At 35.0% G+C, this 16101-nt stretch overlaps 3 protein-coding genes across 6 annotated transcripts in view; 2 read left to right on the top strand and 1 right to left on the bottom strand.

Moving 5' to 3' along the window:
- The window catches only part of gucy1b1 (guanylate cyclase 1 soluble subunit beta 1), a 36213-nt gene extending 30987 nt beyond the window's left edge, over positions 1 to 5226 (top strand). The window contains exons 12-13 of the mRNA XM_051105896.1: positions 1412 to 1566; positions 3990 to 5226. Of these exons, the coding sequence (XP_050961853.1) occupies positions 1412 to 1566; positions 3990 to 4107 (273 nt within the window). The 3' untranslated portion in view covers positions 4108 to 5226. The remainder of the gene's footprint in view (positions 1 to 1411; positions 1567 to 3989) is intronic.
- Positions 5227 to 7327: 2101 nt separating this feature from the next.
- fabp2 (fatty acid binding protein 2, intestinal) lies at positions 7328 to 9566 on the top strand. The gene is made up of 4 exons (XM_051110247.1): positions 7328 to 7537; positions 7648 to 7820; positions 9121 to 9228; positions 9325 to 9566. Exons 1-4 carry the CDS (start codon positions 7471 to 7473, stop codon positions 9373 to 9375), a joined length of 399 nt encoding a protein of 132 aa, XP_050966204.1. The 5' UTR covers positions 7328 to 7470; the 3' UTR covers positions 9376 to 9566.
- Positions 9567 to 9719: 153 nt separating this feature from the next.
- Positions 9720 to 16101, bottom strand: part of usp53b (ubiquitin specific peptidase 53b) — a 36793-nt gene continuing 30411 nt past the window's right edge. For all 4 annotated transcript variants that reach the window (XM_051110205.1, XM_051110214.1, XM_051110223.1 and 1 more), the window contains 3 exons: positions 13293 to 14086; positions 12663 to 12747; positions 9720 to 10357 (listed from right to left, as the gene is read on the bottom strand). In XM_051110205.1, coding sequence (XP_050966162.1) covers positions 12671 to 12747; positions 13293 to 14086 — 871 coding nt within the window. In that variant the 3' untranslated portion in view covers positions 9720 to 10357; positions 12663 to 12670. The remainder of the gene's footprint in view (positions 10358 to 12662; positions 12748 to 13292; positions 14087 to 16101) is intronic.

The following is a 16101-nucleotide window of genomic DNA, read 5'->3' as shown; positions in this document are numbered from 1 at the left end:
CCTAATTATTTTAGAAGCAACATTAAGATAGCATTTTAAATATTTGGTCACACTTTATTTTAAGGTCTAGTTCTCGCTATTAATAAACCATTAACTATGACTTTTGCCTCAATAAACTCCTAATTTGCTGCTTATTAATAGTTAGTAAGGTAGCTGTTAAATTTAGGTATTTGGTAGGATTAGGGATTTAGAATAAAGGCATTATAAGTAAGCCAATAAGCAGCCAATATGTTAGCAATAGGCATGTTAATAAGCAACTAGTTAATAGTAAGAATTGGTCCCTATACTAAAGTGTTATCAAAATATTTGTTTAATGGCATATTTCTATGAATTTATGGAGATAAATTGAGAATTAATATACATTTAACATCATAGTATAATTGTAATCCAGGACTAAACTGCAAATTATCAGTTTTATTTATCATAAATTAACAGTTACGGAACATATAACAATTCAACAATAATATAACCTTTTGTTTCAGAAGAGACAATAGGAAATTTTCCTTCAGGGGAAAAAAACTAATTATTTGTAATGCATTAAACAAGCAAAGCAAATAATAATCACAGAAATTAATTTCTAAGCCCTTATTTGACCTCATGCTTTACATAGGACATACAGTATGCTTTTTGAACTACATAAGTATATACTGGTCATTTAATGCATAAATAAATTCTAAATGTTTAGACTTGTTTAATGCACTGCCTCATAGCTTACTTTAAACAACATATCTTGCATATTTTGTGTACCCGGCTGATGGGGTCACACAAGCACCTACCCATACTGTCCTTTATAATACACCCCATCATAAAACATGCTCCTGTGGGAATACATTTTAGTCAGTGTATTAAAGATGTTTTATGTTTTCTAAGAATAGCTTTAGAAGACATCTCAAAGGTGTTAGACGTGTCTGCAGTAAAGTCTCAGTCGGGGTCTTTTGTTTAACCAGACGACACAGGTTTGTTATTGTATGTGCGGCTGTTGAAGATGTGCCGCTGGAACACTAAGAGCAGCTAAATTAGAGAGACGACTGTATTAGGCGAATGGCACGGACACTTTCACACAAAGACACACGCACGCAAAAGTAAGCACAGTCTGGCAAAGGGAGACACCGTCAGATCATCCTTCCTTTCAGTGTTTAAAAATACACCCACATTAACTTTTTTTCTGAACAGTTAGCTCAGCTCTGGCACGTACACATGGCAGAGAGTGTCTCGCTCAGAGGAGGAATGTTCTTTGCAATTGCTGGAAAGGCAAATGCAAGAAAGAAATGAAAGAAAGACAATGATTTCTCCCCTATAAATATGTTTAAATTGTAAAAGTCAGTGGGAACATTAATAACTTAGGTGTGAATTTGTTTACATATTTTTTTTTAGGCTTCACATGTTTACTGACTGTTATGTTTTGGAGCAGATTACCATTGGAATCCACACAGGAGAGGTGGTCACAGGAGTCATTGGTCAAAGAATGCCCCGTTACTGCCTGTTTGGAAACACGGTCAACCTAACAAGTCGTACAGAGACCACAGGAGAGAAAGGAAAGATAAATGTGTCGGAGTACACCTACAGGTGAGAGAAACCTGAATGGCATAAATCTGTGCTGTAAAAAAAAAAATATATATATATATATATATATATATATATTTATATATATATATATATACAACCCAGGCTCATTAAAATACATGCTTCTATATACATTTCTGCAACACTGTAATTACTTGAGGTACGTATTGTGACTGTTGGAATTCAAATATTTGGGGAGTGTCGCTAAAGGCTCTATCATGCTGGAAATATCCCCTACACCTAACCCAACCCTAACCCTACCCAACAGTGTTAACAAATGCAAAAGTAATATAAAAACGCTTTTGTTGATGCTGCGCTGCTATTTAACCCTTTAACTGTCACCATCCTCTCTGTGGTTTACTTCACCATGTTACAAAAAAATCCTAATCTAATGACAAACTGTATATCGTTGGGAAGGTCTAAGACTCCTAAATAGATATTTTACAACTCTTTTGCGTTACAAATTATGTAGGAAAAGTAATAGATGAATTTATGACAGGAGCGCACCTCAAAAATCTACATCATAACAGGAGATCTTTGTCACAAAAATATTTTCTTCGTTTCCTTTTTCCCTATCACGCAATAGAAATCTTAAGAAATTATATATCAACTAAAAACTTAAAATCTCAAAATTCATCCTTTGAAAACCATTTTAAAATTAGACATTGCATTACCATGGAATTTGTACATCAAATTCATGTTACAAAATATTTTCGTTCATGAAAAATTAACTTTGGATAGTGCATTTTCATGGCTATTTTCAAAATAGGGGGTGACAGTTAAAGGGTTAAACTTTCTTATGCAGATTTAAGCGGTTTTCTCGAAACACAAATATATGGGGTTCATGGAGCTCTTTATCTCTCAAGTGCAATGCCATATCGCTTGAGCTACCGAGCAAACTTACTGATTTAGAAAACTCATGCATATGAAGCTGTATATGTGATGACAATGTTCAAAAGCATCAGTTTTCAAATCGCGCAGGATGTTAAAATTGTTTTGAAGTCGTAACATAATATTCTGCAGGTAACTGTGTGAAAATAGTCAAAGTTTTGATAGAAGAGTTTTACTGCCGCTGGTGTTCATTTCAACTGGAAACTGCAGTAATTTGTACATATAGGTTTTTTTTTTTTCAGTTTTGCAGAAATGTATATAGAGGCAGGTATTTCCAGTGAGCCTATTTTGTGTGTGTGTGTGAGTATTTATATTTATATGTATTTATATGTGTGTGTGTGTGTGTGTGTGTGTACAAGGATAGTAATACCAGTAAATTTTGACCTTGTGGGGACATTTTTTGGTTCCCTTGAGGAAACAGGCTTATAAATCATGCAGAATGAGTTTTTTTGAGAAAGTAAAAGTGTGCACAGTCTTCTGTGACGGCTAGGTTTAGGGTGTAGGGTAGGTGTAGGGCAATAGAAAATACGGTTTGTACAGTATTAAAACTGTTACGCCTATGGAATGTCCCCATAAAACATGGAAACACAACATGTGTGTGTGTGTGTGTATGTATATTACCCAAAGTTTTTTTTTTTTTTTTGGTAGTCCCTGGACAGGATATAAAATGAGAAATACATAATCATTAAAATTATGACAACCAACATGACTTTTAATAATGTGATATAATATAATATAATATAATATAATATACTGATTTTAATGCACGACGTGGAGGCCAAGAACCACCAGATGCGAAGCAGAGAGTGGTTGCCTCTAAAGAGTGCATTAATATCATTTAATGCACAGCTAGCCGCACATTATCCCCTTATACCATGGTCAATTGCCAGCATTGACAACTTAAAGTTGTAAATGACGTTTACAGCACAGTATTTGACCGTAATGGTAAAAATGATGGTTCTTTTCATCAGTTACAGCTTGTTAGCTCTAGCATTTAAGTCAGACACAGAGATGAAATAGTGTGGTAAGATCATATTTATTTGAATGAATTATAGCATTTATTTGAATTAGTGATCGATTGAGAAGAGAGAGAGAGAGAGAACAGTTGTGTGTGTGAGTTACCTGTGTCTGCGCATCTCTGTCTACAAACAATTAAGCTATTAAATTTTTTACCACCTCGTTGTTGAGGAATATAATGTAGCGGTCTAGTATCTATGCTATTTTATTAATAAAAGTCGCAGGGCAACACTGACAAGAAGTTTCACTGTGTGCGCTGTACGATTTCCGACCTTTCTCTCTCTCTCTGTGTGCTTGTGTGCATCAAATAAAGCAGCGCATTAATATAGAATGGTGATTAAACTGACTTCTACCTGTGCATTAAACAGTTTTAATGCATACCTGCCAGCCAATCAGAATCGAGTATTCAGACAGACCATGGTATAATCTAATAAGATTGTGCATGTGCAGATAATATAATATAATATAATATAAAGTTTTTTTGTGCGAATAAATTGAATGCTGTCATTGTGTTTCAGGTGTTTGCAGTCAGTGGAAAACGCTGATCCTCAGTTTCATTTGGAGTACAGAGGACCTGTAACCATGAAAGGGAAAAAAGAGCCGATGAAAGTGTGGTTTCTCTCACGTAAGACCTAACAGACGCGCCATAGAGCCGCAGCGATGCAATTTTTATTGTGTTCTCAGCTAATGTGTGTTCTTTCTGAAATCTATGAATAGGAGCATACTTTACTTTCTTCATCAAGATCATTTTATTCTTCCCCTCTCGAATTAAGAGTGTTCTTCAGTGACCCCTGCATTTCAAGTGCCAATTATCTCTGATTCACAGATAATGACAAAATAGGGGGAAAAGGATATTACAGAGTTGATGGTAAACAGAGCTCTACACATTTTATATAGAAATATGGAAATGACCCTCCATTAGATATCAAAAATACTATTCGAGTGCCAACTATTGAATAGATTTAATACATAAACAGAACATCTAGATCAATAAAACTGGAACATGGTACAAATACTCTATGCAACGTACAAACGTGCTCATCAAGTGTTTGTTTTCATCTTGTTTTATTTATAGTAATGAATTTGACAGTATTTAGATCACTACCAAATCCAGGATTTTTTTTTTGTTTCATTACTGAACAAAACAAGTTGTTTTTACTTTGTGTCAAGTCCTATATGTCTGAGTGTTGATATTTAATATTAAGAACACTACAACTTAGAAACACTATTTTTGTTTTACTTGTCACACATGAATTAAGAAATAAACCCTGCAGATGTTCAGAATCACAGCACATTTTGTTACCGCATCAGTGTATTATATTGGAAATACTCAGTTTAACCATATTTAAATTTGCTAGACTGAATTTATTTTTCATGTTTCAGAGGATAATGTGCATGCTGTAAATAATGAAAATGCCTGCACATTGGAATCTTATTTACATTCTTACACTGCAAAAGAGAATTTGCCAAACATGTACATATAAACTGTTTTATGATCACAATTTAGTATACACTTACACTAATGTTATTGTGTTACAATGAGTAGTTACTGTGTCAATGAATAGACTCTAAACAAGTTTCTAAGTAAATATTAACTATTTAAGAAGTGGATATATTTCATTGGTGTGAGAGTTTGTATTCATTAAATGGCACAGATAGATCTCTTTATTAGAAACCTATCATGTCACAATGCTTTATGTACACCTCTGTTTGCAGCATATATTTAAGTCTTGTATTAAAATATTATTTAAAGGACTTGCATAGTCTGATTTGTTGTTTGTGTTGCGGTATAAAACAAAACATCACTGTATTACAATTGAGAGGGTTTTTTTTTTAACAAAATAAAAAATATTCAGTAGTCTTCATGAGTAATGCCCCTAAACATATTCATAAGTCTGTCTTGCTGCTTCTAATACAAACATAGCCATATTGTCAAAACATATGAAAATATAAACAGTCAAGACCCTCAGACTCAAGTCTCTTTGCAGGCGGTGTGGTATGAAGAGAAACATTAACAAAAAATATAAATGTTAGGAGTGTACAGATTGATTAAATATACTTAAAGTGTTTATTTTGTGGAAATTGTGAAAATGCTTACTATGGATCATAATTTTGACTGCTTAAACTCAAAAACTGTACTACAATATGAGCAGACTAATATATTATCATCACCAGAGACAAATATTGCCTTTTTACAGTCAGACATTATAAATACCTAAGGAATAAGCTTTCTGCTCACACATGAATGTGAGTCACTCCCCAAATTTGTCTCAGGTCAGTCTACTAATATTAGTGCAACTGTCTCCTTCTTGTGGTACAGATCTGTAACTGTTTTGCTGCTTAGCCTTGAAAACAACTGCAAAATGAGCTTTACATCAATTTCCAGTTCACCCTGAACTTTGAAATCACCATATTTATATTTGTAATATTTACACTTTCCGTCTTAGAGAAATCAACTTTCATTTGTAGATTACAAATTGTGTAGTTGATCATTACCTGCTGGACATAAATTGTTCTAGTGGTTACTACTGCTGTGTAGTAAAATACAACACCATGCCAAGTGCAGTAAGACAACTAATTATGCCATAAAAAGATTAAAATGTAGAAACATTGCACCTGAACAAAGAGTCAATGGGAAGATAGTTGATGCCCTAGTAAGTGCAAATCACAAGATTATTGGATTACAGCAACCTAGCATGACTTCATCCAGATTAATAAACAACCTTCCATGTTTTATAGAAGAAGAATTGCACAGGAAAACAAGAAAAATAAAACAAACAACAACAAAGAAAAACAGGTGTATGAATAGGCCTCAGTGGAGCATACACAGCTTGTAAAACCACAAAACCAGTCATAAGGGTTTATTTTTGAAATTGATATTCATACACAATTTTAAGATGACATACAACTATTGGAAAATCTGAGGGTGCAAAAAAAAAAAAAAAAAAAAAAAATCAAAATATTGAGAAAATCGCCTTTAAAGTTGTCCAAATAAAGTTCTTAGCAATGCATATAACTAATCAAAAAATAAGTTTTGATATATTTACGGCTGCCTTGGAGAGGCTTTGATCGCTCTTATTTTGTTAAAATTATTAATACTTTGCAGACTCTGCAAGGTAAACGTAAATTAGATTTCAGTTTAGAGTTTTTCTTATCTTTGCTTTCAATGGGACGATATCAAAGGTCTTGCAACAGGACAATACCAAAGGTCATCAAGGTTCTTATGATATTGCCCTGTTGTGAGAGATTAAGACTGAACTAATGATGAAATAAGCCATTATCAGAGATTATCATATCTCTTTATCTTGTCATGGAGATGAAACTTCTACCCCACATGTTGCTTTGATTTCATATTTGGTGAGCCTTGTACAATTATTGGTTAAAATTTTCATTATTAGTAAATATGCCACAGCACTTTTCACCCAATACTTGAATCATTGTAAGCAATAACAGTGAAGAATTCTGAATAAGCTGCTGAGTCATGTCATAGCAGAATTGCAGTGTAATTCATCATAAGTGTTTCGCCTTTCTCAATAGGGTTAAAAGATATCAAATTACCCTTGTTAAAATTCTTTGTTTAAATGCACCATTCATAGTTTCACAGTTGGCTCTTGCCACATTAAACCACAACTAGTGAACAGACACACCCTCCACACAGTTTAAACAGCAAACAATTCCAACAGAACAGGACTTTGTGTGGGCACAACAAAGACGCTACTGCTATGTGAATATTTGACCATCCAATACAAGTGAGCGCTTGTTCTCATGGAATAGCTTGAGCCTCCACTCTTTTGCACAATCAATGAAGAAGCAAGGCATGTTGGGATGTGTAATGTATAGCCTGGAGGGAGGGTGAGATTTTTACTCCGTGAGCTTTACTCAGCCACATCAGCATGGAGATAATGCTCAGATAAGACAGCGTGCTGTCTCTCACACAGGTATAAAAGACAGGAACAGGGTAAAGTTAGGCCACCGTCAGATCAACAGCAGTCTGCCATCATGACCTTCAACGGGACCTGGAAAGTCGACCGCAGTGAGAACTATGAGAAGTTCATGGAAGTAATGGGTAAGTGAACATAGACAAATTAAGCATAGCCTGTGAACGTTTGGTTTCAAGATGAGTGATTCAGTGAGTAATTATTTATTAGATGCATGTTTACTGCATATCGTCAACAGGCATCAACATGGTTAAAAGGAAACTAGCTTCTCATGACAACCTGAAGATCACTCTGGAGCAGACCGGAGACAAGTTCCACGTGAAGGAAGTCAGCACTTTCCGCACGGTGGAAATTGACTTTACTCTGGGCGTCAACTTTGAATATTCTCTGGCAGATGGCACTGAGCTCTCAGTAAGCACAATGAGCTTAGGTTTCAGAGGTGTTTTTGGTCTTATATAATCTGAAGGTTCTTTATTTGCATCTATGATCCCATAAAGACCCTTTAACATACATGGAACCTCTCATTGCACAAAAATGTTCTTTATAGAAGAAAAGTGTTCTTCACACTAAGAAAAAAAAGGTTGTTTTACAAAATGTTCTTTGGGGAACCCAAAATAGTTCTTTTTGACACTGCTGCAAAAAGCTCCTTTGGAGTCTTTATTTTTAAGAGTGTACACTCTCAGAAAAAAAAAAAAAAATGCATCAAAAGAAATCACTGGGGCGGTACCAGGTACAAACGTACAAGTATGTCCCTTGAAAAAAAGTAATATATTTAAAATACATTTATTTCATACTAAAGTTAAAATCTACTAACATAATTAGTGACGTATACCATTTGAGACTTACGAATATAAAAATCATAATGAAAATTTATTTGGAGTAGTACTTGTGCACAATGCACTTTTCTTATAATTAAGCTTAAAATGTATTTTAATGTCACTATTCATAATGATTGTATGATCTTTGAATACTCTCAGTCTTTAAATGCAAGAAATTTAAAGTGTACCTAAAGTATACTTGCAATAGATCCACTTTAACACAATTAAATATACTTTAGTATATCATTAGTTGGGCTTCAGCACTACTTCCACACAATTAAAGTGCATTAAGTACAAAATTATTTGTTCCAATTTGGCAGACTTTAAGTATACCAGTTTAATATACTGAACATACTAAAAATTGCAAGCTATTTTTATTAAGCACATAAATATCTAAATATATTTGTAGTATACTTAGAATGAAATAAATATATTTCAAATACACTATGGGTATAGCTTTTGAAAAGGTACTAATATGTACACGTTGGATACTAATATGCACCTTATACGCACCTTTTAGGGTTAAAAAAGTTGCAAACACCTTTTGAAAGGGTACCGCCCCAGTGACAGCTTTTGTACTGTTTTTCTTAAAGCGTAATCATCAAGGGCAAAGGTTGAGATGTGTGTTGCGCAGTGCTGAATGATGATGCAACCATCATAACCAGTTGTGTTAATGCAGTGTCAAATGTGAGATTTACTTAATATTGTGAGCTGGTTATTTGCTAAATTTATTTGCTTTTCTAATGGGAGTGGAAACTACTGGACATATTTGAGTGTCAGACAGGAATAAGACTCTCTATACAAGCCTCTTGAAGAAACAATCAGTCAAAGGTTAACTAGACCTGCCGCTGCTCAGTTCAAAATTAGTCTGACCGTTGACCTTCTGATTGCAGGGATCCTGGCTCATGGAGGGTGACATGCTCAAGGGGACTTTCACACGCAAAGACAACGGAAAGGTACTAACAACAACCAGGAAGATAATTGGTGATGAACTTGTACAGGTGAGTTGCTGTTCTTTATGAACAAAGACAGATCCTCTGATCAAAACTTGCGTTGTCTTATATTTAGAGGTTTTTTTTTTTATTATTTGCTTACAGAGCTATTCCTATGAAGGATGCGAGGCCAAGAGGATTTTCAAGAGGGGTTAAAATGACATCAGCATTCCCAAATTTCAAAATTAAAAATCTAGTGGGACGATATGAAACTTTTAAATATTGTAACCATGGATGTTCAACCTGATAATAAGTGTTTTAACAATTGGCGGCCCCAAAGTTTACAAAGCATGTATACACTGTGAGTTTTTATATTTATGGTAATAAAGCCATTTTTACGTCCTTTAGCGAGCAGTTGCCTTTATTTGTGTTGAATAAACTTAGAAGAACTTCAGATAGAAGTACATTGTGTCAGCACAGGTAGAGCATGATTGTGAATGAAGGAAAGTACATTTGGATTTTTTTTAACTAGTTATAACTAGTTTTAACTAGTTATCGCGAGAATTGTTCCCTATACTAAAGTGTTACCAAATAAACATACAGTACAAAGAAGCCGAGTGCACCAGTGATTGAACATTTGAAGTTTATTTAACAAAGAATAAAAATAACTGCATAGACATCTTCAAAAATATATAGCGGATATCATTTTACATTATTCCTTTAGTTTGAATCATGTCAGCATTTTGCATGAAAAAAATTGCAGGAAGGCACTCCACAAACAACCTCTAGGGAGTATGTACAAAGGTCCATTTGCAATGAAATTAAAGTCAAGGACACAATCGCTATTTTTGTCTTTAAGACTCGGTCTTTAAGACTAGGAAAATCATTTGTTTTTTATATATATACTGTGTTACCTGTCACGATTCAATAAAAGATAATCAGTGAATTCAATATTCAGCATAAAATGGTCATTCCACAAGCAAATACTGATTCAAGCCAAAGTGCATACTGCCCTCCTGTGGATGGCTTTTATAAGATACTCGAACATCACAATTTACAGGAAGAGGGTACAAAAGGACAGTCTCTCTTATGCTGCCCTCAAATACAAATACATTGTAATTACAAGTACAAAAACAATCCATATTTTTCAACTTCTTTGGCAATTCTCTTGCATTATTTCTCACTGGGTCACCAGGACCTGATAAAAAAGAAGACTCATTATATTGCATTGTTTTTAAATACACATGACCCTACAGACGATATGCAGATTGGAGAATGGATGGATGAATGGATGTTTTTAAATACATAAAATACCAGGCTGAACACACCTATTAATTCGTTCTCAAAGCACAGCTAAATTCAGACCCGCACACCAGTGTTAATTTGGTATTTGTAGTACATTAACTCATTTTCAAATTTTAGGTTTTTCATCTAATGTTTATATTTTATTTTATTTCAGCTTTATTAGTGACAATGGTTTTAAACAGGTTTAGTTAACAATACCAACACTGCAGCATAATAGCATACTACTCTTACTATTTTACTATATTTACATGGCAGAAATAGTAAGACTAATATGCTAGTATGCTGTTCCCAATTCAGTCATGTGTCTTGGTTAACTGTTTCTAAATGAAATTACTTAAGGAATTTTGAAAAATAGTAGTGTCCATTGTGTTTGTTCATTATTCATAGTTTGCCTCTTCCTTAAAGGAGAAGTGAACTTCTTGAAATGAAAATTTTCTTATTATTTACTTACCCCCATGTCCAAGATGTTCATGTCTTTCCTTTTTCTGTCGCAAAGAAATTATGCTTTTTTGATGAAAACATTCCAGGAATTTTCTCAGTATAGTGGACAAGGAGTTGAAAGTCCAAATTGCCATTTCAATGCAGCTTCAAATAGCTCTACACGATCCCAGCCAATGAATAAGGGTTTTATTTAGTGAAACGATCTGTCATTTTCTTAAGAAACTAAAAATGTATAAACATTTTTTTTAACCACAAATGCTTGTCTTGCACTAGCTCTGCGATGTGCATGCACGTCTTCACGCATTGTGTAATCACGTTGGAAAAGTCACGCGTGGTTAGTTCTTCGTCTGCGTACTTCAGTTAAAAAAGCTAGGGTAGGGCAAAAAACTTAATCTCATTTTCTCCTCTAACTTCAAAGTCATCCGACATCATTTAATTTTTTTGGGGCATTTGACTTTCTTTGCACGTTCGCTTTGTAAACACTGGGTCGGTATGTCTGCCTACTCATGTAATACGTGAGGTTACTAGTGCAAGACGAGCATTTTTGGTTAAAAAGTCATTTCCGATCCACCGATCGTTTCGCTAGATAAGACCCTTATTCCTCGGCTGGTATCATGTAGAGCCCTCTGAACTGAACCTTCAACCCGTTGGGCACCACTGAAGTTCCCTATATGGAGAAATATTCTGAAATGTTTTCCTCAAAACCCTAATTTCTTTTCAACTGGAGAAAGAAAGACATGAACATCTTAGATGGCAGTGAGTAAATTCTCAGGAAATTTTCATTCTGGCAGTGAACTTCTCCTTAAAAGTTATGTTTAGGACAAACTAATTCTACATCAATCCAGCTAACTATTTTAACAAATTCACCTGCCAGTATCTGTATTATCTTCTCACCACTATCCCATCTCCTTTCACGTTCTTTAGCAAAATAATAGAGCATTGCATGCTCCATCTGCCTTGTAACAATCTTAGTTTGCTTGGCTCAGCTAAATGTTTGGCTGCGCAAACCTTGAAAACAGTTTTACTACTTTATGCTGTTTTATGGTCTTTCTCAGCACAATTCTGTGTTATTTAGATGAAAAACGGCTGATATCTGCACTGTTGTTTGCTGTTTGCTCTGCTCTATTCTAATAAAAAGTTTCATTGTATACGAGACAGCAATAAATACAAAGTAACTAGAAAGCTGTAACTGTAGAACAATAAAATTACAAATCATCCTTATTTATCAGGGTAGCTTGCAAACTATTTGATTAATGAGCCTGGTTGTCAGACTTTAGACAAAAAATCTTTCAGATTTTGAGAAACTGACATTAAGTGAGGCGTGTCCAAATTTCTGACTGACACTGTAGATAGAGGTTTAAAACATTGTACTGCAGTAAAGTAGAGGATTGTTATTCATCACAACCACTGATATAAATAATTAACTTTACAAAAAGAAAATATGAACTATTGTTTTTTGCTGTATTTAATAATTCAGGTTAAAGTAATTTATAAATACATGATCATTCATTGATCATTTGTAAACTGATTATGAATTAAAAGATTAATGATATTTTCTACGACTTTGTACAAATGTACTAGCACTCTTTTATGAATACATTAATATTAATCTAAATCAATACATTCTCTAAATGTACTGTTTGTGTTATCTAATGCAATATCTAAAAAAGTCAACGTTATTACTTAATAGTACTTTTGAAACTTTTGGATTTGAGCCAACAGATAAAACAGTATCTGAAGGTTTAGTGAGAACTTACCATAACTTTCATAAATATCCATGTTCATCTAGCCCTTTTGAAGAGACAGGGTGCCATTTAGCAGTGGGCTTATTGTTGCTATTGCCTGAAAAGATAACTTAGTTTAGTTAAGCTACTAACTTCAGTTAGTAAGTTATTCAATAGATACACTACTGTTCAAAGTTTGAGTTCAGAAAGTTGTTAAGAAGTTAGTACTTTTATGCAGCAAGGATATTTTAAACTAAACAAAATTGACAATAAAAGATATTTCTAATGTGACAAAATGTGCACATTTTAAATAAATGCTGTTGTTTGGCATTTTGTAGTCAAAGAATACAAAAAAAAATCAGTTTTCACAAAAATATTATGCAGCACAAGCATTTTTAACATGGATAATAAATATAATAAATAAATACTAATAATAAATGTTTCCTGAGCACCAAATTAGCATATAAGAATGCTTTCTGAAAGATCATGTGACACTGATGACTGGCGTAAAATTCAGCTTTAAAATTTCATTTTGAAATATATTAAAAAAAGACTTTTCAAAAACGTTAAAAAAATTCTTACTGACCCAAACTTTTAAACAGTAGGTGCAATACAACAGTATATCATCGACTGAACGAACAGATCAGCTGAGCTTTAACATACCACAGTCAGGCTTATTTTTGGCACGCTCAGATTGGTTCTCTATGCGGCTTGAGTGTCCCGTGTCTCTCCCGTCCTTGACAGCTCCTCTCGGCTCAGGCATGGAGAGGACCAACGGCCTCTGGTGGTGATACTTTAGTCTGTAGGTGTCTGTCATACAATTATCCACAGAGAAATAAGTAGTTAGTGCTACTCCAGATCCTGGAGACACTGAAGCAGATGGCTTATCCCAACCACAAGATCTTTCTTCAGGCTCACTGGACACCTGCTCCCCTCTCTCCTGGTCAGAACCCGATTTTGAGCTCACATCTGATGAGCTTGGGCATGTGCCGTTGACTTCCATTCGCCTGTGTACTGATGGAACGCCACGACCGGAGGCTCTGGAAGCTGTCTGTGATGGCTCCTGTAAAATTCTGGGACGAAAGGGGGGAGTCTTTATCTCGATGGGTCGCTGTGCATGTTTGGAGTAAGTTGGCATCGATGGAGCTATGGCTGATTCTTCCCTTGGCTGCGACGGGTAACTGCGATTAGGACCCGGCGATTCGTGTGGAGCGACTTCACTGGTGCTAGAACGATAAGCACTGTCTTCTTGCTCTGAAAGAGGGTTAGTGAGTTCATCAGAACTGTTACACTCTGAACTGCTGATCTTGCCCAGGCGGCGCAGTAGGGGGCTTTCTGGGCTGTGGTGCCATCGCATGGAAACTTCCTGTTGCTCTGCTTGAAGTTCACCAGTGGATGGGTCTTTCTCTGCATTGCCCCCTTTCCTGGCACCACAGGCTGAGTATCTCAGCTTCCTTCTGTGAAACATGAACACTTGCGTTTAGATGTCACCTTATTTCACAACATGTAACATCTTCATCTCCACTTATCCAATTTCTCCAACTGTACCTTAATAAAAAAATTCTGTTTACAAAAATGGACAGTTGACACTTGACCTATAGACTTCTGCTGTGAAAGGAATCAATGACAAATAGGGCCAGATTTACTAAACAGCAAATTAGCATTAGAGCACAATTCTATAAAAGCGCAGATGGGAGGGGAAAATTCTGCGTGTGATTTACTGACAATGCGCACATTAAAGAACACAGATCCAGCCAGATCATTTCCATAATGACCAGCGTAATCTATCAAGAGCAGCACAAATTACCGGCCTGCGTTAAATAATGGCGCACGTACTAGTAATTTGACATGCACAAATGTTAGTAAATTGCGTTGCGTGATTCATTTTAATACTGTCCTTCCATAAATTTTGTGTTTGAAATGGAAACTCCTACAAATGCTTATTTAATAAGGTCAGGCACAAAAATAACTGTGTCCACACCTTTTCAGTGGTAATTCTTCATTGTGCATGTTTAGTAAATTCTGACAGTACTATTTTAACACCAATAGACATTTGCGCTGCTGCAAGCTAAAGTAAATTTGGCCCATAGATGTTAAAGAAAAGCATTTTCTTTTTTATTTTCAAATCTAGTTAAAACAAATGCTCTTACATTAATGTTGGTTTCATGTGGTTCAGAAAAACCTTTTAAAGAAAAAAAGTAATAACTGTCATGTGGTAAAACCAGTAACACATTTTCAAATATCTTGAGTTTACAAAATCTAAGAGACTTGACAGTCATGAGCATCTGCAGGAGTCCTCTTAGTGATATTTCCTCTTTTAGTTTCTTTATGTTTCATGTTCTTTATGTCTATGTTTTTTTTTGTTTTTGTCATACTAGATTTTAAGCATGCAAAATTGTTTTAGACACTTTAGTGGTTGTGATATGACGTCATGTTCTGCTGTGTCTTTTTTTTTCATTCAAAATATGACAAATAATAATAAACACAAACTGTAAAAATATACAATACTACTCCACTTTCCTGTAACTTTGAAAACCTGCAGCTTTAAAATTTGTGCTCTTTTAATTCTGCTAAGAGGTCATGCCATGACGTATTGATATTCTACTGGTCACACATCTTTAAGTAATATAAATGCACAAATCAGAGTTCACCAGAACTAAACTTTGAAACACAACAAAATACAAAACATCTTAAGATTAGCTTTTTAACGAGTTTTTTAGCCTCCAGCAATTAAATGCATATAAATAGAGGTCAATGGAATAAAAAATGATAGTGAGATTTTTATCACATATTTAAGCAATAAGGCTGTTTGTTAATATTTTGTCATTTTAATAATAGCTTTTCCTTCGGTATGAAGGGTGTAACGGTTATGGACTTTTGGTTGTGTTTCTGTTCTTCTGCATTAGTTTAGTTCATTGACTTAGTTTCCCGTTTGTCTGATTGTGTCATTCTGTTCAGGTGGGTCTTGTTAATTATGTCATTTGGTCTGTGTATTTAAGTTCCTGTCTTTTCTGTTTGAGATGGTTGGGTCTTCAATGACTGTCGGTGTCTCCCAACTGCCCTTTCTGGATCTTGCCTGTCTAAGGTTTATTAAAGCCTGTTTATTTTTTGAATCTCATCTTTGTGTCCGTTCTTTGGCACAGAAGACCCAACCCAAAACAAAGATACGAATCGTTGTGTTTTACCCCCATATATTTTCTCGTTTCTGTAAGTTTTTTGTTTTCGTTTTATGGATCACTTTGCAGATGTCAACCTGCTTTGCCTGGTGCAGCTCCCTCGAAAATTCCAGGGTCTCGTCCATCTGACCACCTTCCCGGATGACTGCTTATGCAGGTTCTAACACATTGGACTGAACACCGCTACATGTGCACAGTTGTCATGCGGTTAATCTATGACTGTCGGACCAGCTGATGACAACACCAACCCACTCTGGACCCAAAGCCCAGCCAAACATCACCCTGCTATGCAGAGC

The sequence above is a fragment of the Labeo rohita genome, chromosome 1 (genome assembly GCF_022985175.1).
Source record: "Labeo rohita strain BAU-BD-2019 chromosome 1, IGBB_LRoh.1.0, whole genome shotgun sequence".
Lineage (NCBI taxonomy): Eukaryota > Metazoa > Chordata > Actinopteri > Cypriniformes > Cyprinidae > Labeo > Labeo rohita.
The sequence above is the reverse complement of the archived record's forward strand: the minus strand, read 5'-3'. Positions and strand labels throughout refer to the sequence as shown.

Excerpts from the sequence above, each read along its gene's own strand:
- fabp2 (XM_051110247.1), top strand. The coding sequence starts at position 7,471 with ATGACCTTCAACGGGACCTGGAAAGTCGACCGCAGTGAGAACTATGAG. Across the intron at positions 7,538-7,647 it reads GAAGTTCATGGAAGTAATGG|GCATCAACATGGTTAAAAGG; the intron begins GTAAGTGAACAT and ends TATCGTCAACAG. Across the intron at positions 9,229-9,324 it reads TTGGTGATGAACTTGTACAG|AGCTATTCCTATGAAGGATG; the intron begins GTGAGTTGCTGT and ends ATTTGCTTACAG.